The 20968-nt window shown below is 44.1% G+C and overlaps 1 protein-coding gene across 3 annotated transcripts in view; it reads left to right on the forward strand.

The window, feature by feature from the left end:
• The first annotated feature begins 994 nt into the window (after window positions 1–994).
• The window catches only part of LOC114878778 (segmentation polarity homeobox protein engrailed-like), a 55420-nt gene continuing 35446 nt past the window's right edge, over window positions 995–20968 (forward strand). For all 3 annotated transcript variants that reach the window (XM_029192942.2, XM_029192944.2, XM_029192945.2), the window contains exon 1: window positions 995–3381. In XM_029192942.2, the coding sequence (XP_029048775.2) occupies window positions 1995–3381 (1387 nt within the window). In that variant the 5' untranslated portion in view covers window positions 995–1994. The remainder of the gene's footprint in view (window positions 3382–20968) is intronic.

Consider the following 20968-nt stretch of genomic DNA (forward strand, 5'->3'; position numbering starts at 1 on the left):
TAGCTGCGATCATAGCGTCGTTGGCTCGCGCAATTGATTTATCCACCGACCGCGAAACGATCGCAAATCGGCCACGGAACGCAGCGTTCCGAGGGTGGAACGACAAGAAGTAAACGCGTCGCGCGGCGATGTGCAAGGAACGAGGGATGAACGCGTGAGAGAAAGAGGGTAGATCGAATTGGCCGAGACAAACGCGCGAGGAAAGCGGCGGAGTTTCGGGGCGATGAAAAATAGACGAAACGAAGAAGGTACCTGGATGGAAGAGAAGCTAAAGGTGGTAGGAGCTAACACAGCCGGATCGCCTAAGAGCAGATAGAGGAATCAGAAAGAACAGGCGGAACGTGCTGGGGACGAGAAAACGAGTGGTGTCTTGGTAAGAGAGACAAGGAGAATCTCGAAAGGCAACGCGATAAAAGGCTGGGTGGGGATAAATCGAGTAGCGAGCAGGAAGAAGACGAACAGCGTCTGACTAAAAAGGACAAGCGTACAAGGGGGCAGCGTACTGGATCACCGGCGAGCAGATAGAGGAGCCCAGAGGTAAAACGGAGAACGTTTCGTCCAGGTGGAAGGAAGAGGAGGTGGTATGCCGAAGAGAGAGGGTTACCCCGTAGGTATAAACACGAAGAGACTGGAGGTTCCGCGGTTCCGACAAAGTGGGGATGAACGATGAAACGGTGTACGTTGAAGAGAGACGAGACGACAGGGTGTTGGAGGCAAAAAGAGGAAGGAGAAGGTGGGTAACGAAGGGGGAAAAGCAGGTTCTGGGTTACCTATCAGCAGTTCACGTTCCACCGAGTGGTGGAAGGTTGGGCGGTACGGGTTCCCTTGGTTCTCGCAACAGCCGGCAGATGTCGAGTAGTCTCGTCCCTAGACAGGGTCTTCACCCCTGAAAAGGTCAACTCAGGGGCGTAGCGGTGGTAGAATCGACGCCCAGTAACGCCCATCGTCGACCCTCCCGCCGCTTCCTCGCCGCAGACGGTTCGCGGCAACCAACTGGACAACCAGCCCCGGCCTGGATCCACAGCGTCGCACAACGGTTCCGTTGAAACCCGCGTCTAGCAGCGCCGTGCAGCACTCCACCGTTCCACCGATCGTCGTCTGGGACATCGTGTCTTCGTCTATCCCTTCGGTATATCCGCCATTCCGACTCCTTGGCCTCGGTTTTCGCCTCGGTTTTCCTGGCCGTTGGCCGAGTTTCGTGCGCGTTCCCGTTTGCCCATCGGATCGACCACCGTGGCGCACAACCCGGTTTATCCCTAGCTTCCCGTTTCTATCGACTTAACCAGGGCAACAGCAACGCGACAAAGTGAGAGTGCGATGGATTATGGACGTCTCCGGAAGATTTCCAGCAAGTACGACGGATCGGTGATGCCCAGAATCCTTCATTCGAAGGACACGGTTCGTTATCGGTACCACTGTCTGTTGGAGCAATGAACCGGTGGATCGGGGTGCATTGATTCTTAGTGTATTTTCATGTAAAAGACTGTTCAACGGGAGAAATGGAAGATAAACTGGAGAATTATCGTGGTACTCCGTTATGAACAGGACTGAACAGTGTCCGTCGGAAAGAGACTGGGGAAAGAGTACCTAGTGCTCGAGGAGTAGAAGAATACCGAAGACCTGTGTAATCATTTCGGAGTTTCTATCGAGAGAAGTGCGTTCGATCGGCTAATTTATGACACTATGCAACTAAAATGTCAGAGGTATCTCGTGAACGTTTCAACGTTGGTTAACGATCGGGCAGGTATCCTGCTCGAAGATGATGCTCCCTCCAGGCAACATTAAACGGACGGAATCCGTCAGGTAGGTGGCTCCGAGCGAACTCAAAGTCGTCGAATCAACGAGTAGATTAAAAAAGGAACAACAAATTCGAGAGTCCTTTCCTGTCGCCATGGGAAGGTTAAAGTCGGACAAGGCCTAACTTCTTCGTGGAAGAGATTCGACAGACCCGAGGTGAACTTCCACCAGGAAAAGAAAGAGAAGTTAAAGAAAAGATGTCAAACACTCCACCGACGTCGTCCATCGGTTTAGACTCGTCCGATCTCCACGAGATCAGACAGAATCACCTGGCGAGCCGGTTAGAGATCGACGAGTCCGAGAAACGGGACCAGGTGCGAGGGAATGACGGCAACGAGCCCGACAGCGATTGCGAAAGCGACACCAGCGAGGTGTTGAGCGTCGGTAGCGAACCGACGCCCACCAGCGTCGTTGGGATACGTGGTTGCGGTTCGGTCAGGTACGACCAGGAATCGGCTAGCAGTCGGTGCGACTTTCGCGACGAAGAGAACACCAGGATATCGGCGACACCATCGCCTTCTAGCTCAACGAGCTGCAACGATGCGTTTTATCAACGTACGAGTAATCATATCCCAGCACCCAGTCCACCGGCGTACAGTCAACCACCATCCTCGCCCACGGCATCCTCCGTCAGATCACCGGCTTCCTCTTCGGCCACCGCCTCGTCCCCGGGTCGTCCAGAGGCTATCCCGGACGTCATAGTGCCCAGGTATCAGTCCACTCATCCTCAGCACTTGTTACCACGATACTCGTCCAGGGAATCCGACATTTCCGACTACCCGACGCGAGTTCAACACGCTCTCGGTCACGAAATCGTGTACCCGACTGTCGAGAGGTTGCACCGCACCCCTATCAGCGTTCCCCTGGTCACGAGACTGTCCTTGTCACCACCGTCGGCCATGACGGTGACCGGTCTGCAAGCGACCACCCCTGTCCTTCACCCAACGGCCTGCCGAGATCCTCGGGAAACAGCCTCGTTGATGCCTCACCCTGGTCAACACCTGCACCACGTAAACAGCCACGTTCATCTGCACCAAACCTCCCAGGTGCAACACATACCCGCGAATTCGGTGCACCAACATCGTCTCTCGGTTAATAAGATCCTTCAAAGGGAACCCGGTAGCCCCGCTTCACCCGGGGCGAGGGAAGAAAACGGAAGAACCATACCGGCGGCCAATGGCGTGCAAAACAACGGCATCAACAACACCAATCATCACAACAATCATAATAATAACAATAACAATAACCTGCAACATCAGGCTAGTCTGAAGTTCAGTATAGATAATATTCTGAAGGCAGACTTCGGCAGAAGGATCACGGATCCTATTTCTTTGAAGAAATCCAGACCGAAGAAGGTTGCCTCGAGACCGATCGACCTGACGAAAGACTTTTTAGAATCGTCCTCGGAAACGTCGGAGAAGAGCAGCTCGGAGACGACCTCGACGACTAACGCGTCGCCTGGAGCCGTGTCGAGCGGGAATACTGCATCGAACGCAACCGGACCACCTGTGACCGATCCTGGCAAGCAGTTACCCTGGCCTGCCTGGGTCTACTGCACCAGGTACTCGGACCGGCCCTCCTCTGGTGAGTTTTGTCCAGTCTGAACTTTCCGAATTTCTATTTACCGGACTAAAATATAAAGAATTCTCGCGAAAGTTGAAATAATTCTATAATTGTTATGAAACAACATCGGTTGGCAAGTATCACAGATAAATTTCCACCGAATGGGAAATAATTGTTGCTCAAAGCAAAAGGTCAGTTAATATAATCAACGGTATATGTTTTCTATGCTCGTTCGTGATTCTCGTTCAATTTATATTCCCATGAAAGTTTACGAAGTACACCCAATGTTCGATCGATTTTTTCCCCGACAATATAAACTGTTAGATACGTTAATAGGCGATTGTCCAATAAGCTGGTTCCCTATTAGAACAGCTTAATGGACGTTCATCGACTTATAAATATCTGTACCCCGAAAGAATGATATTTCACGCCTCGAAAGAAATAGCTTCACCGGTTATTATGTAAGTAAAAGGCTCTCGCTCTGTCACGATTCCGACAATTTTATTCGGATTATCGGTTGCTTATAATTTTTTACGAGCAACGCTTCGCTAATTATCCCACGGTTCCTAGCAAAAATCCTCTCGTGATCATATTGTTCCCAGAAATAAAACCAGTTGGAACGTTGCACGATTTCGATTCGCCTTTCAGACGAACTGTCGATTTTAATCAGGATATTAATAATTCATCGAACGTATAAAAAGCGTGGAAAATGAAATCGACACGAGTGGGATAATTCGTGGCTCTTTTATGAAGACGTTATTGTGTCGCTTCTTTTTACAAAATAAGTATACAATATTACTTATTAGATGACGTCGAGTAGAAACTGATGTTTCAGTAACTCAATCAAATTCTTACGTAATCAAGAAAAGTTACAAGTGTCCCTCCGCTCGTGGACGATTGTTACATGAATATTCATCGAGCTTTTAGCGGCATTCCTATCAACCGTGAAATCGATAACCCCGTTCGAACTTCCTTCCTCGACACGGTTGATTAAAGATTTATTTTGTCTCCCGGGAACGTCTTATTGGTATTGTTTCCTTGGTTTCGTGCGGATGGACGATCCTTTGAAACGACATAGGAAAACGTGTAATTACTTTACCTAGCCGACCGAGTGCCAGCTTGATGAATGGTAGAAAACGTTCCTTCGTGTTACTCATATCTGATATACGCTCATTGTCAGGAAACAATTGTTAAGCACTCGTAGGAATAAGCTGCACTCTGCCCCATAAATCAACCGCGATACGCAACCAACTATATATTTTCGCGGCTTTTGTATGCGAACGACAATTTCCTATAGGTCATTCAGTTGTCGTATTCTTATGCAAACCGTCGGTAAATAATCGCACCCTATTAGATCTCGCTTTTCTCTGTTTTCGAGCATGTCACACCGTCTAGGTGTGCAGCTTTTACGATTAGGCCTCCACGTGTTCGTTGAAAAATTATTACCGGCTGCATATACGATCGCGTTAGAAAAGAATTCTGGATAACACGAGCGTTGCTTTAAGCGTCCTCTTACAAGCCTATTGTATTTTAATGGTTTCATGTAGCAGAGGAAAAGCCGTAATGGGAATGCCACGAATTTCTCACGGATCATTTTTTCTCCTTCTCCCGGACAAACGCGCTTTCGCTCGATCGTTGTTGGAAAACGATTTACGCCTCTCTGTATCGATGGATCTTCCGGGTGATGGTACTTTAATTTCTAGGCAAACGGGTGCCCTTGTCAAAGTATTTCGTCGTACCGGTCTTGTTGCGATCTCTTCGGGCGAAATGAAGTCGTACGCTTGCGGTGGAACACATAAAAGTGCTAAATTCCCGATTAATAACCGGTAGTCTTTTTCTTTTTAAACGGGGCCGGTTCCAGCCGCCGATGTCTAGCCGCGGACAAACGACAATATTGGATCGCGTTCCTATTATGTCTTTACAGCGCGTAATTTCGCGGTCGACAGATAAATAGTCCGTTGAAACGGCCACGATAAAGCTTAATCACTGTTATTGCACCGGTCGTGCGGCTCGTGATATCGCATGGCCGAGACCGGACCCGGTCGGGTACTCTTTTTGCGGGGAACTCGCGTGCGCTAATATCCGGCCAACGGGCATCATTGTCAGCCGTTCATTTCCGAGGAAACGGGAAACACCTGCGACATGCACCAACGAATTTCCCTCGATTTTGCGAAGGAAAATCGTCGTAAAACTTTCGACGATTTGTGGTCTTGTTGAATTAACGAATGGAAATATTCGACGCGGTGTTAATGATACTTTATCGGCGTTCGCGCAACAGAAATCGCCTCTTATCACCGGGATAATTCGTTATTAATCTCCGAAGGAAATTTCAGAGCAACGCCAAGGGGTTGCAACGAGCGAGCTCGAATTTTAGCCCGGGTCGTTCATTGCGAGCGCAATTACGAGGGCCGTTTCTCGTGACCACCGCGAGAATTATGCAACTCTTGCGTGGTCATACAAATTGTTTCGCGTACGCGTGCCTAGGAAGAACTGGCACGATCGCTCGAGACTCGATTATCGTTAATGCTTACTGGCTGGATCGCGTGCCGGGGCGTTTCAGCCTTCGAATACCTCTGCGACGAATCGCGGCGACAGAAATTCAGTCGTTAACCCCTTCGTTGTGATTTTCATAAAATTGAAATATTTTAAACGGGGACGCGTATTTTTCTTTTCCAACTGGAACGCTTATTTTTTCTAATCACTTTTCTGACCGTTTTGAAACTGACACGGTGTCTAAAGGGTTCTTAAAAGTCCCGCTAATGATCTTGTCCCGTAGGAATATATTCGTTACCACCTTGGACGCAGCCGGCAATAAAACGAGGGTATCGCGCGTTACATCCATTTACGGAAAGTTATGGTTAATTAGCTTTCCGGGCTGAGTATGTGTTACGCGTACGGACGATATTTCCATTGGCAAAAAAAAGTCGAGCGCGAAACTGTTGCTTGAAATGCATTCGCCAGCGAGAAAAACACGGCAAATTCGTTCGTGGCAGCCATGACTCGCGATAAATGGCCGATATTAGTAACGAACGCGACAACCGGGAAACCGTTCCGCCGTTCGACGATTTCTTAACGAGGAGAAAGGACTTCCACAGGCTGCCTTTGATTAGAACGGAAACTGTAACGCGTGAAGATCTTAATTGGACGCAAATATCTGAGATATGAGAAAGGAATCACGACTGCTCTTCATCGAGAAATCGAAGCTCTTTAAAAAGAATATCGTTAATTCCGAGTTTGATTCGTCATTTACGTTTTATCGATCTCCAAGGAATTTCCATCGATTTATAGGCGTATTATTTTTTTTCTAATCACTAGGCTATAATTATTTATCCGATGTTTTAATGACATTACCATTTATACGATTCAATAAAATCAATATATTATTTTCTATGATACGAGGTTTCAACTCCTATTACTTATCAGTTTAATTTCTCGACTGTTTTGAACAATTTTAGATACAGTGTTCAACTGCTCGGTTGACAGTTAAAAGAAGAAGGTTTCCGAAGAAAGGAAACGAGATCACGTTATTATTAGCTTCGTGCTCGCGAATAGGATCCATACGGTATTGCATAATTAAAGGAGCGATCGAAGCCGCGGGCGATCGTCCGATAAAAAGGCAGCACGAGCTATATGGTGATAAATCAAGCTTTAACGAAATGTTCGCTACGAAATAAAGAGACATTAATTTGCAGCCTTGTTTCTCAGTCGTCGCTCTCCCCTACTAGCTTCTCTTTCCCTTGTTCCGCTGATTGAACAAGACAAGCGTACGCGCACCGTCACTCGAAGATCGACTGTAGTTTTCGAATTCATCTTTTAACCCGTTAAATGGAAACGACAGGTCGTATGAATTTTCTGGGTCAAACTTGACATTGACGAACTAGAACCACCATTTATTCTTAACTACGCGCTTAAAATCTTAGCCATTTGGAAAGATATCTAATCTAATAGGAGATCACGAATTTAATTTATCAGATATGATTAATCTATAATTGTAGATCTCTAATTTATGAATAGAAGAGAAGACAAAGAAAATAAAATGCGGTCCTTCGAAACGTATTCCCAAATGAATCTCTGCGTTTCTGAATCACCCAGTATCCGATGGGTAATTTATTTAATTTATCAGATATAATTAATCTCTAATTTTAGATCTCTAATTTTTGAATAGAAGAGAAGACAAAGAAAATAAAATGCGGTCCTTGAAAACGTGTTCCCAAATGAATCTCTGCGTTTCTGAATTACCTAGTATCCGATGGGTACTTCATTTAATTAATCTATAATTTTAGATCTCTAATTTGTGAATAGAAGAGAAGACAAAGAAAATAAAATTCGATCCTTGAAAACGTATTCCCAATTGAATCTCTGCGTTTCTGAATTACCCAGTATCCGATGGGTACTTCATTTAATTAATCTATAATTTTAGATCTCTAATTTGTGAATAGAAGAGAAGACAAAGAAAATAAAATTCGATCCTTGAAAACGTATTCCCAATCGAATCTCTGCGTTTCTGAATCACCCAGTGCCCGATGGGTACGTGTGTGTATAAGCGAGCACCATATCGGGTAGCCTCGTGGGATCCATCGATCTTATTAAGGTTAAATCGAAGGTGCCTCCCGTTCTCCGCGGCTGAACACGATAACAAACCCTGCTAGAGGCACGCACCATCCGTGTATAATAGCGGTTGCTCGTATCCCTGTGTGGCCTAGAGGCGGCTACAGAAACCTATGAATGGCTTCCGTTCGTTCCAGATATCGTAAAGTGTATTTTCAGATCCAAGAATCGCCTGGAACGATCGTTTTCGTCTCGCGTCCTGCTACAAATGGCGGCATTGTATCGCCGGCACGTTCGCGGCACGCAGATTTGTTAAGACCGGTGAAACTCGTGGCTGACACGCGACAAGAAATCTCCGAGTGATAAATACCAGCAAGATTTATCGAGCCCGTTCGACAGTGTTTCGAGAAGTAACTGGTAGACCGCTAATGGTGGGCTTGTTTCTTTCAACGATCGTTCGTGATCGTAAAATTGTGTTATTACATATTTCCCCTGGATCGATTTCCAGTACAGGATCGATCAGGTTCATTCGATATCTATCCCTTATTTTCCTTTTCTTTTACCACTGCTACGAGACGGTGTAGAAAAACACACTTCATTTCTGACTTTTATTACCGTTGTTGATCATTATTGCCTTTGACTTTGTTTTTATCGAATTATTGAATTTTCTTTTTTCAAATAATATTTGCGTTTCATCGTAGCAATTAAGGGTTAATAAGCTTCGTTGAAAATCAATTCTTACGTCTTTATCGCGACCACGTTAAAACGATCTTTTAATAGACTGTCTATTGCGACAGGCGTCATTCGATGACGTTAACGACGCTAATTATCCAACTGTCAGAAATTCCTATCGATGTTGAACAGCGAAGGAAACGGCTTTTCCGACAACTTGGATTCTCCATCCTCTCCGTGTAGTCGTTAAAATAAAATCACTTCTAACGACGTATTAACGACTCCTGTAATTATCGTTCTTGTCTGATCGCCAGCGTATCATCACGCGTGCCTCGAGCTCCGTCTCTTTCCCTCTTTCCTTCGATAGTTAACCGTGGAAAATCGGTTCTACGATTCGACGCGAGACACGAAACAATCGAAACGAGCTGTTCCGGTTTTAGATTAACACCGTCCACCGCCCATCAACCAGAGAAACACCGTCGACGACAAACGGAAGCGTAATGACGCGACAAGTGTCTACACGAGCGAATAATTAAGCAGCTGCTACTCTATGACCGCGCCACGGACAACTCTATTGTCAACGGCAATTAGGTACGCGGACTATAGTTTACGAAACATCTACGGATGTTTGTCAAAGTGGCAAAATAGTGGTAAATACCGAGAATCCCCATTTTAATTCTGGTTGACCTCGTTAAATCGAGTCGTCAAAGTCATTACGTAGCTGTCATAATAACCGCTAAAATGTCGTTACGTTAATCCGAAGATACGAGCGATTATCGCGAAAGGAATCGGCTACACGGTGAACGATCTCGAGGTGGCTTTTCTTCGAGGAACGTTTTCGAGGCTGAACCAAGGTGAAACGGTCGCGTTCATTGGGCGATTAACAAGCCGGTGGATCGCACTGCGGGGGATCCACTTGCTGGTCCCAGAACGTTGCTTCACCTTTCAAATATCCCCTGACTTATGGGCGTAACGCGCCACGGAGGAAACTTTTACACGGTCAGTAAACCGATAACCACCGCCGCATTCCCTTCTCTCATTCTCTCGCGTTCGACGCGAATAATACACGCCCGCAGATTATCTGCCATTCCGCTTGATTGCGAAATAAGGATTTTAACCCTTTCGTTACGGGGCAGCTGATATCTGAAGTATTATTTTCTAATGAACGAAGAAATGGAAAGCTTTCGCGCTTCGTCGGTAGGAAGGATGGGACTTTGATGAATCAGGTTGCTGCTTTCTTTGACGATAATTTGAACGTAACAGCGTGAACGATGCGAGCGTAATATTGCGTAATTAATAACGCCACGTTTCGAGCGTCGAGTTTCGAAGCGTTTAACTTTTAAATTAATTGCCAGCGCGTACAGTGCTTGTTACTAGCGCGCTTTTCCGCAGTTAATAAACGACGGGATAAACTTGGCGATGCCGCTAATGAGAATCAAGCATGACGGACAGACAGTTTGTAGGCAGAACGCAACCGTCCTCCTGTACACCTGTGTTCGATCGACCGTTTAGAAATTGAATTCGTTGCCGATCGTTCGTCCTGCGAAGGTAACGGAGGAACCCCATTAGTGAAAGGAAGTCGTGGCTCGAGTCGATTCTCGGTCTGCGAAGAAAACAGCATCAGAATGTCTACGACACACGGAGGGATTACTTCACGTTGAAATAATATGGCGGTGGACGATTATCCCGGCTCGATTTTCTGCCATTAAATCAATTAAGTTCCTTTAACGAGCTACCGTTTTCTTTCGCCACGCTTTTCTTTGCCTCTTCGCGCAACCTCGAACCTTCTCGCGCTAGGTATTAGCAATCTCGACGATATTTACTTCGACGTACCATTCTCTCTCGAAGAATTTCAGATTGATCGTTTGTAAACGAAATCATTTGAAACAATCAAATTGCGGGGGATAAACAGACTGGAAAGGTATCATAATTCGTCTCTGTAGGACATTCATCATAGGGTCGATTGAGTTCGCAGAAACGGATCATGCGATAGATAATTATTTCCCGAGAACATTTCACCGATCGTTTCACGGTTAATAACGTTTCAACGCTGGACAACGAATCGAGAGAAGCGTAGGTGGCCCCCGGAAGGAAGTTGATCGTCATTCGTCTTTACGAGCATACGATTAAGCGTTAGCCGGGTACATCAATCTCTTCAGGGTCGAATGACCCAAAGCTCGGGCAAGTTGATTACCTCAGTGCTCTGAACCAGACGTTAACAAACTCGCTGAGAAAATTATTTTTTAAAGAAAACTGGATCCATAAGCGTCAAGGATGAAGCAAGCTTTTCTGTATCGATGGAAAATTGATGAAAATTATTGGGAAAAGTACAATGTTCTCGAGTATAATATTCGTATGTAGTATAGAGTGGCCCCTCGTGGTCACTGAAACGAATAAATCACAGCACGAGGAAGCGTTTAAGCGACGAATGCGGGCCGGAAGTGGACCTGTCGTCGACGGGAACGACACGATGAACGCCTCTTCTCGTCTGCTTCGAGCGTTTACTTGGGTGACGGGTGTAGGTGTATTATATGATCCCCGTTGAAAAGAGGGAAGAAGGGGAGGGCATGGGGAGCTTACAAGCATGTACGTGGGTGGGCCGCCTCGTGTCTCGGATTCTTCTGGCACGAGGGTACTCCCTTAAAGCGGCCGAGACACGTGGCACCGTTCACAGATTCGGTAAATTGTTAACGAGATTTTCTGTCCGGCCGACCCCATTTTTCGGCTGACGTCTGTATTATCGAGAATCCTCCAGAAACACGCTTTCACGTTTCAGGAAACTAACGGACATTTGTCAACAAACCTACAGTGGCTGATGATTTTACATAAATATCATTAATTCTTAAATGAAAACCGAGTTAAACGGAGTTTTTGTTATTTTTTTGTGAAAGTTCTTAATTGGCCTAGAAATTCTTCGGACCTCAACCTCATCAAAAAGTGGAAATATTTATTATTAGTAAGGAATGTCAATTGATTGAACGTTTGATAGAAGTATGGGCTAGAAATAAAGCAATCAAAATGAATCGCTTAAAATGCCGAAAAGAATTGAGGCAGTAATTGCAGCAAAAGGCGGCGTTACCTTCTTCATAATCTTTTAAATGTACTTGTTTATTTTTAGAAGTATTTTTTATAATGTAAAAACCTGAAAATTGTGGCTCTATTTCTACAGAAACACGAAAAAGCCCTAATAATTTGATCACCCACTGTAAACCACCTAAGACATACTAATCCAACTCGTTATTTTTATTTCGTTTAATTCTTCACGGCCATCGAGCCGCTAATTGTACCCTCGTTGGCGACGTCTATATTATTATTGACAATATAATAAAGAAGTCAGTCATCGATAACGAACGACACCATTACGAGGAAGATCAGAATATTTATCGAAGGAAGAGAACAACCGGTCTGACGACTTTCACGGAGTAGACGAGCAAAATCAAAAATGTAAGGTATAGCCGAAGGTCCTGTAGTTTCGTTACGTGAACGCTACAACCACGAGCACGAGGTGCACGTGTTGCGTGCGTATTGTTAACGAGATTGAGGAAATTGTTACATGGAAAAAGCAGCCGAAGATGATACAGAGACTCGATGCTGAGCGTTGTTCCCTGCACGCGACCGTGTATAACAATAAAATGTAATAACGAAGAGAAACATGTAATTCGATTCTATGGAAGCGTTGCTATCGAAAGGAAACAAGTATGTCTTTGAAACGTTTCAATGCAAAATTTAACCTCGGAATACGAAATGAAGATAAAAAATTTTGAAAAAGAAGAGTCTTTGAAAAGACTCGCAATACGAAAGCTTTAAACGAGCGCTGAAATCGATTTAGACGATGCTTTCCCTGGTGAAAATTAATTTCGAACGAGGATGATCCGATCGCGAGGAAATCGTCGAGCAAATGACGGATGATACTTGTCGCGGCGAACGAAAGGAACACTTTAATCGAAAGGAAAGCTGCAACCGGTCAGGTGAGTTCGCGGAAGGTGAGACAAAAAGTCGCTACGATCAAAAATATCCGTTCACGGTGATCGTTAGCCGGTAGTCGGGTGGAAATTTGTTACGAGAAAATATAGTGAGCGATTCGCGCAACCGCAAGTACCCCGGCCAATATCGGTGCATCTCGTGCACGCGCATTATGCACCGACCTCGACGCGCATCATTCTGCTACTCGATGATACCTGATTAGTTATGGTGTTTGTAGAATCAATCATTCCTATATCTTTTATTTGATAATTAGAAATTTCTGTATTAATACACTAGTGGAATTAATTCTGGACACTTTTAAATGTTTACTTAAATTTCGCATTTATTCAAATTATATTTTATATTCTAATTATTTTCTAATTTTAGGGCGTCGCTTATATAAAAAAATCGGTGAAAAGACCATTTACAATCATACTTTTAATATACAATAAAAATTACCATTTCAACATATCAAAGGAGGTAGATAAAAATTAAAATTTCATTGGATACCCTTTCACCCTATAACAATACAGTTTAGAAATTTTAAAATTAAAATTTTCAAACATTTACAAACCATATCATGTGAAAATATTAAGTATAAACATTATAGATTACAATAAAAATATTACGGTATCAATTTAGCATAACAGAATATTCATTTTCTGCGCAAATATGAAACAAAGAATATTTTTATTCAAAGTGTCCTGAATTAATTCCACCAGTGTATATTCAACCGCGGCAGAGAGGTCAGATGTTATTGCTCGTTTAGCTTGTTTTACAAAGTCTTAATGCAATAACGCATACGTTATCGCTGAATTAAGAAACATCTTTAGAAGTCGGTTAATTTAGCGTGAACTGTTGCGCACGTATCAGAAAATTAGGATCAGATGATTATGCATGTAACTTCATGAAAGTGGGTATACCGTCTACCTCGTTGACTTGTGTGAAAAAAACATGAATGAAAGTGTACGTAAACACGCGAATATTAATAAGAACGTAACTACGATTTCCTCCAAAATAACTGCTCAAGAAGGATACGATGATGAGCGATCGACCTCATCCGCTATTTCCAACGATTAGCACCGGATCGTCTTTGCTTTCTTTGTTCATTCGACACGTATCCTGGTTGCTACCTCGTTCACATACTTTATTATTTCCTTCTCTTTCCTAAACCCTTTTTCTACTTCCCCACCAGGGTAAAAGGCTACAAGCTCGTTCAATTTCTCAACTTCATTCGTTCCGGGAACGAATATTTGCCATTACGAGAGCGCAAATTAAGCCGAAGGATTCTTGTCGAACGAACCGTATGCCCCATTGTTCTCACCGGTGCAACGAGTTGTCTATTGTACACGGACAATTCGCTAAAAGAAAAAAGAAAAAAAAACAGAACGGAGCCCGAAAGAAAGCAAGGGAACGTGGATCGCGATAAAGAAGACACGGATGCGTTTTAATGCGCTCGTTTAACGTACACCTGTCCCCGTGTGTCCCGACAATCGGATAAAAGAACCGCGCACCGTTCGCGAACGTGATAATTAATTTTGACGATCGTCTTTCTTATACTATAATTTACCCGCACGATCATCGTCGTGGAAGGTTAATTGTTAAACCCATTAACCGAGTAACATTTAAAAACTCCTGGCAATTAACCTTAGAAAAGCTGAGTCGAGTACAACGGTCATAAAATATTGAAAATATGTTATTCTTCTAATTCAGAAAATTTTCAAAAATTTCTTTTTTATCAAATGACTACGTACAAGATTCTTAATACTTATGATCTCTGGTCGGCGTAGATAATCGTTCGTACATACGCAGCTATTATCTGATTAAAGGTACTACATAAAGTTAATTACTTTATCAAACTGTTAAGTAGAATCACGTTGTTCGAAGTCATTGCAGGCGTATCCATCTCTCTCTCTCCTTCGTTCGCGGATCGACAAAGCCGTGTTTCAATTACCGTCTTTTGCCTACCGTGCATTGAGATATTAAATGAAATCCATAAATTCATAGACACGTCTCGATTAATCACGCTGGCCACACGAGACCGTGGAAAGTTAATTACACCGGCGGCCAAACGAGCGAACCAGCCAACGAGCGAGCACGAAGCGACGCGTAAGTGCACGATTATTTCGCGATTATCTAATACGAATTATCTGTTGTACGATGCCACGCATCGCGGATTACACGATCGTCAAATTATAATTATTATGTTCGTCTCGGTGAGCCGATCAACGTCCATGAAGCTCGTTAGCTTTTAAAGAACTACGAGCAGGCGATAAGAGAAATTTGTGAAAAATTCTTAAACGCTAAACATTTTATAAAGAGCTCGTCGAATCGGTCGTTGAATTTTTACGCTAATCCGCAAACACGTGGACATATTTCGCGAAGGGATAATAAAATAATACGCGCGTTCGCGGCCGCGTTAACTTGGTCGGGGAAAATTTATTCGCTGTACCAAGGCGGAATCCTTCCTGCGATCGCGTAATTTATTTTATGACGCTTAATCACATGGCTAGCGCCGTTAATAAAACACTCGAACGGATAACTATGTTGAGGATCGAGCTTACAGTTTCCTTGCGCGCAAAGAATCATTAAATTACCAATGCTGATCGCTTCGAATCACAAAGGGTCAAGAACATTTTCACGCTATTCCTGGAATCTGTCTTTCAACCGCGAACGAAAGGAAATGCAATAAAGAGAAACGTTTGAGTGGAAAATAGAAGCACCCTAGAGAAAACACCCTATTAACGTCATCGAAGGGGGCGCGTCCGGATGGATCCACCCTGACGGTTTATTCGCCAAAGCCCTTCGACCCACCCTCGATATTAATTACCAATTCATCCCCGTTAACCCTCGAAATAACGTCAGTGCTTAGGGCGACTACTAATCGCTCGAAGAAGGAGAGAGTGGACGGTAAAGTTCGAGCTGGGAACGTTTAACGGATATCTGACGAGTTCATTAATAATCGCCGGTAGATAGGTGGATGGATATAGCTCTTCAGGTATTCATGTGCTTAATTGATTCTCTTATGTAATTACAAGGATCCCTTTCCTCGTCTTGCTGTGCTATACACTGTATTCATCCTAACGATATCCATTACTTTTTCCATAATTTTAATATTAAAAATTGCCAAAATTCTTTTTCTTCGATAAACGATTACCATTATCTCCATTTTTAAAAACAAAGTTGGAATCATATTTTGAATAGAAATAAATTCGATGAGTGAAACGATAATTTTGGATTTTGACACTTCGAGTTAACACGAATTTCGTTTATTATTTCTAAATTATATCGGCAAATACAGCCATCATTCACGTTTAACACGATACGACTGTTTCGCGTGACGATACATATGTTTTCTCGTTGAAAATGTAATATTTTAGTTGGCAGAGAATATGATAAACGTGTGTCGGTAAACAGATAATATTGATGAAGGTTAACTTGTTAACTGCCGCAGTGGAAACAGCCGTGTGTATTAAGACACGCTGTAATTACAGTTATTCAGAATACGATTGTTTCATTTTCCAATTTAACACGTTGAATGCCACTGCGAAAATGGACGTGTGTAATAAGACACATCACAATAACTGTTATTAACAATTCAATTTGTTTGTTTACGTTATTAGCGTAATTGTAATGACAGTTCTCTAGTTTTCTTAATTATTCACCGCGTTAACGACTTTCCACTTTAGCTGGAAATTTTAATTCAATTCTTTTTCTACCAATTGCCGTCGCGATTGTAAAACAATCCGTAGTTGTTGTCGGGGGTCACGCGTTTCTACCTCGACGACAGCTAAGACGACTGAAAGATGAGACAGCCGAATGCAAATATCGTGGCTGGTGGCATGCAACCCCTATGTAAACCCGAGCGATTCGACTGGCGAGGGAAAAAACGGGCTACACCCTCCGCCTGGCTCGGGTATGTTTGGAATTCGATTGACATTGTGCAGCGCGACACCGGCGAAGGGTTGTTTTAATGAATTTATACGATCGAAGGGGAAACTCACCCTGGGGCAGTCGAAAAACCGACCAACCAACCCGGTTGACAGGTCAGAAGATCAGAGAACTTGAAATTCTATCGACACACGTTGTTTCGAGTGTCGAAAGAATTCTCGACCGAGACTTATCAACCCCCTTGTTTCATAATATCAAATCGCAACTCCAAGTGTCCTTCATTATTTAACTTCTTTATTATAAGATGACACGATAAAAAGCAGTCTGTCGTAGAGAGGTATAAAGAAGTTATTGGAACAATAAAGTAAAAGTGACGAAATATACGAACGGTGGGGAAAATAAAAAATTGATCAGCACTATAACCGGGTTAGGCGGCCTGGAATAAGGTGCAGGTCGATGATCGACCTTTCGACGAACCAGTGGAATACTCGTATCGTGATACCCGCTTACGGGCATAAATATCCGGTTGTCTTTACGTAACCCTGAGACGTTCGCGTGATTATTTGGAGAGGATAAAATTGACGAGCGTTCGTTAAGAGTCTGCTACTCGAACGTAAATTAATCCCGTTTATATCCGATCCGAATGTTAAGGAAATTTGTTGGGTTGCTTTCGAAGAATCCGAGTATCGGGCATTGAACGAGCTAGGAATAATTTCTCGCATCGACACCTCGAGGATCCTCGATCGCGTCAGCCCGCTAATAAAGCAAACTCTTGGCGCCAATTAAATTTTTCCAACGAACAAACGAAATTTCATTATTCATAATCAGTTGCTTACAGCTCTCTTAAATACAGCTCGAAGGTAGTTAATTACGACCGGAATGGAAACCCTACTATTATCGCCACTCATGCACCGGTCTATTACATTTTTCCCCGTAAGAATAAGTGGAGCGAAGCCGAGCTAATTTGTCCCGAGTCAGGAACAACGATTTTCTCACGTTTTACGACAAACTCGCGATGATTAACGGTCGACCAAACGAATGGACCTGCCGTGTTTTTGCCAGACAACACGCTACGATTGTTTCTACTTTATTAACTCAATTGTCTATGTTTGCAATGATAAAGTGTTCGAAGAATAAAGGGTTCCGCTTGCTCGGAAGCTACCGAAAATTAATATCCTCGAATCATCCGAGTTACGATGATCGGCATCAGTCAGTTGCACGGATTATCGAGTTTAAACGGAGAGGAAGAGAATGGTGGGGATGCATATATCCGGTTGGCGGAGTAGAGAGATTAGTAAATCCACATTATTAGCTTTAATGAGCCGAGACGCCGACCGCCTTCTTGCCTACGGCGAGATGCCGGCAAGGTGTGTGGCGAAAGTCGGCTGCAGGGTGGCCTCTTCCAACTCCCAATCCGTCCCTCAATGCTATTCATCGATTTGACCATCGATTGATCGCCAATTTTCCTCTCCCCGTTACACAAGTTAACACTGTTCCAGACTACCGAGTGTAAACCATCCGCGGAATCTCCTTGCCTTCCTCTTTTACATTCAGAAAATTTGATACTTTAGCAACTTTGTTAGCCTCCCCCATAAATATACGGTTCGCGGAAGGAGTGAATTTTTCAAATATTCCCAGACCGTCCAGACTTTATCCCGACGTTCTCCTGTTACAAACGAAACGATGGGAGTTGTTTGCAAGGCAAGCATGACCGAGTCTCGTTAATTACGTCTACCCGATGATGGACAGCGTATCTCGTTCGTTGGATTTGAAAAGAAAACGAGACGATTCGTTCGGATAGCTTCGAGCACCGAAAAACTGTTCGACTACTGCGTGGGTGGAATATGCAATTCAGAGTCGGGTTGCAATAAAGTAATGAGCCTCTATAAATAGCGGCACGAAGCCGCACGAAGGGAACCAACCATACAGGGAACCGTGGAAGCATGGATGAAGCAGCTTGACCGCGAAAGTCAAGAACATAATCATAGACCACGATCAGCCGAGTTCCCTCCACGTTTCCTCGGCCTTCCTTCGCCTTCTTCCACCACTTGCTTTTCTGTCATTCCTTTTACGGCACTGTTGATTGTTCGTTGAATTAATTTGATGCATCGCGCGCACGTTGAATCGAACGTGTCGACAGTTTGCTTCGTGTTCCACCATCGATGATCGTGTGCATACGCGAATCGAGGGACTTTAACACTTGAAATACCACGGTAGAAAAAGACGTATGCGATCAAACGCGAATGCAATTATTCAGATTTTCTAATTTAAATTTTCCTCTCGGTTAGAATCTTCGATAATTTTCCTTTTTTTCTTTTCTAATGCTGGACATCAATGACCTCACAGTCCTCGACGGTTTAAAGCGAACGTTTGTCGAAGACAAGCTATAAAGTTCGAGCGAATGCTAATGAGTCAAGCATTAAGGCTCTAGGCGAACAATAAAACGTCGTTCAAGTTTCACAATTAGCGACGTCGGAAGACAGGTGAAACGAGAAGCAACGCCTCTTCGATGTACGCGTGAACCAGGCTTAATGTTTCTCCTCCTCGCTCGCAACCATTATCGGTCGATCATCCTGTATACGGATCTCGAGTCTTCATCGGCAAGAAACGTTCCGCGCATCCACTCGTTTGTATCACTTACACGGACTGTCGCCTCTTCGAAATGAACTTCAGCCCGCGACAAATTCTCGCGTATGATTTATATATCCTCGAAGATTTATTTCAGAAGAGTGCAGCGAACCATTCTGTTCATTTATTTTTTATCTTTGTTCGAAATCAATTTGGTTCCCTAATAAAGACCGAGCTCGGAGACGTTTTTCATCCATTCTTGTTGCTTCGACAACTATGTAATTTTATGTAATTTAACCTTCTTAAACAGCTACCATTTCAACGATATTTTCAACATTCTGAACGAGCCAGTTGCGGTCTGTTTTCACTGACGAGCCGTTTAGAGGGAACCTCGTAATCCTGGACTCGCGGGGAAACGATAAAAAGCTGTCGGTTCCAGGAGGACCCAGGTTCGATAGGCCGGTCGTAGCGATAATTGTCGGAGCCAAAACTGACAAGTAAACCGCTTCTCGAAACAACCGAGCACTGGTTTGGGTCGTTTTAAAAAAGCATTCGATACCCGAAGGGATGCCCGTAAGCAGGTTCAAGGAAGTCTCCAATGACAAAGGCCACTTTACGGCCGGCTCTTTTCCACTCTCTGTAACGTAACGAGTCTTTTCTCTTCAAGTACGCTCTTCGTGTTCCTCTTCGTGGTCGGGGGCTGCTCTCTCTAACGACCAGGTACACCAAGATATCGTGCTCGATAATGGTTACTTTGGACCCCGACCTTATATAACCTGTTGTCCCAGCTGAGACTCCGCCACGACGCACGCGTATCCAACCTACAACGGCGCTTTTTATCCCCCGCCTATCCCTCTGTCACTCTTTCGATCCCTCTACCATCGATCTACAGTGAAACGGGTTTCCTGTCTGCATCAGGAAAATCGAAACGCGATCACCGATCGATCCCAGGGTTCTAATCCTCCCCCGTGGCACGCGCAAGTCACCCTCAAAGTTTTGACAATCCCAAAGTCGCGGCACATTTTCAACCCTGACTTATTTATACTCAGAATTTTTCCCAGACGATTTACAATCCGATACCTTATATTATCCATGATTAACAGGTAAATTACACGTTCGGAAAAGTCGAGAATTTCCCTTCGTGTCAGGGATTTGAAACGCTGTGCGTTGATGGGAACGAGCAGAGGAAGCGTTTAATTGAAATAAAATGAAAGCAAGGTTAATTCCAAGGTACTTTTAGATTCCTTTTGGGACGTCGTTGAATCCACATTCCGCGTGTCTTAGCGGCGAGCTGATAGAGCGATTTTGTCCGGTGCTCGGTTCAAGTATAGGCTGTCCGTCGAGACTTAACCGAATGAAACCAGTCCACCGGCTGACAGTGCAAACAGACCCACAATTTTCTCAATGACCCTGGTACTTAACCAAAGTAACCGTTGGCAATAAAGGACCGCGAGCTGGCGATTAAGTCAAGTATCACCCCCGGGGGTCTCCTACGTAGTCACCCGTAGTACGGAAAGTGTAGTGAACCGGGTGCGTTCGATCGTCGACAGGGAAACGACGAAACGAGAATTCTTACTCGATAAACAATCTTGATCCCCTATTAAACGAACCTTATCGTGCTTTTTTACGTCGGATTAATGCCGTCGTTTGTGTACCACCTTCTCATCTGGTACCTTAACAAATTTTCGTGTTATTTTCTACTTGGATCTTTTCGATATCTGAAAGTTTCTTGAATAAATTCTTACAAGATTTTGTTTTAACAGAGGCTCGTTAATTTCCCACGTAAAACTATCGAAAACACTTTGACCCGGCTTTGATCGCGCGGGTAATTTAAACGAACCGGTTCTATCGGAGAAAGAGAAAGCGACCGTTAAGCGAAGGAAACAATCTTTATGAAAAAGAATCCCGCCCCGTACGATATCGATAACGTCCGATATCGATTTATGAATGATCCAACCGGTTTATC

This window comes from Osmia bicornis, chromosome 13, assembly GCF_907164935.1.
Source record: "Osmia bicornis bicornis chromosome 13, iOsmBic2.1, whole genome shotgun sequence".
In the NCBI taxonomy this organism is placed as follows: Eukaryota; Metazoa; Arthropoda; class Insecta; order Hymenoptera; family Megachilidae; genus Osmia; species Osmia bicornis.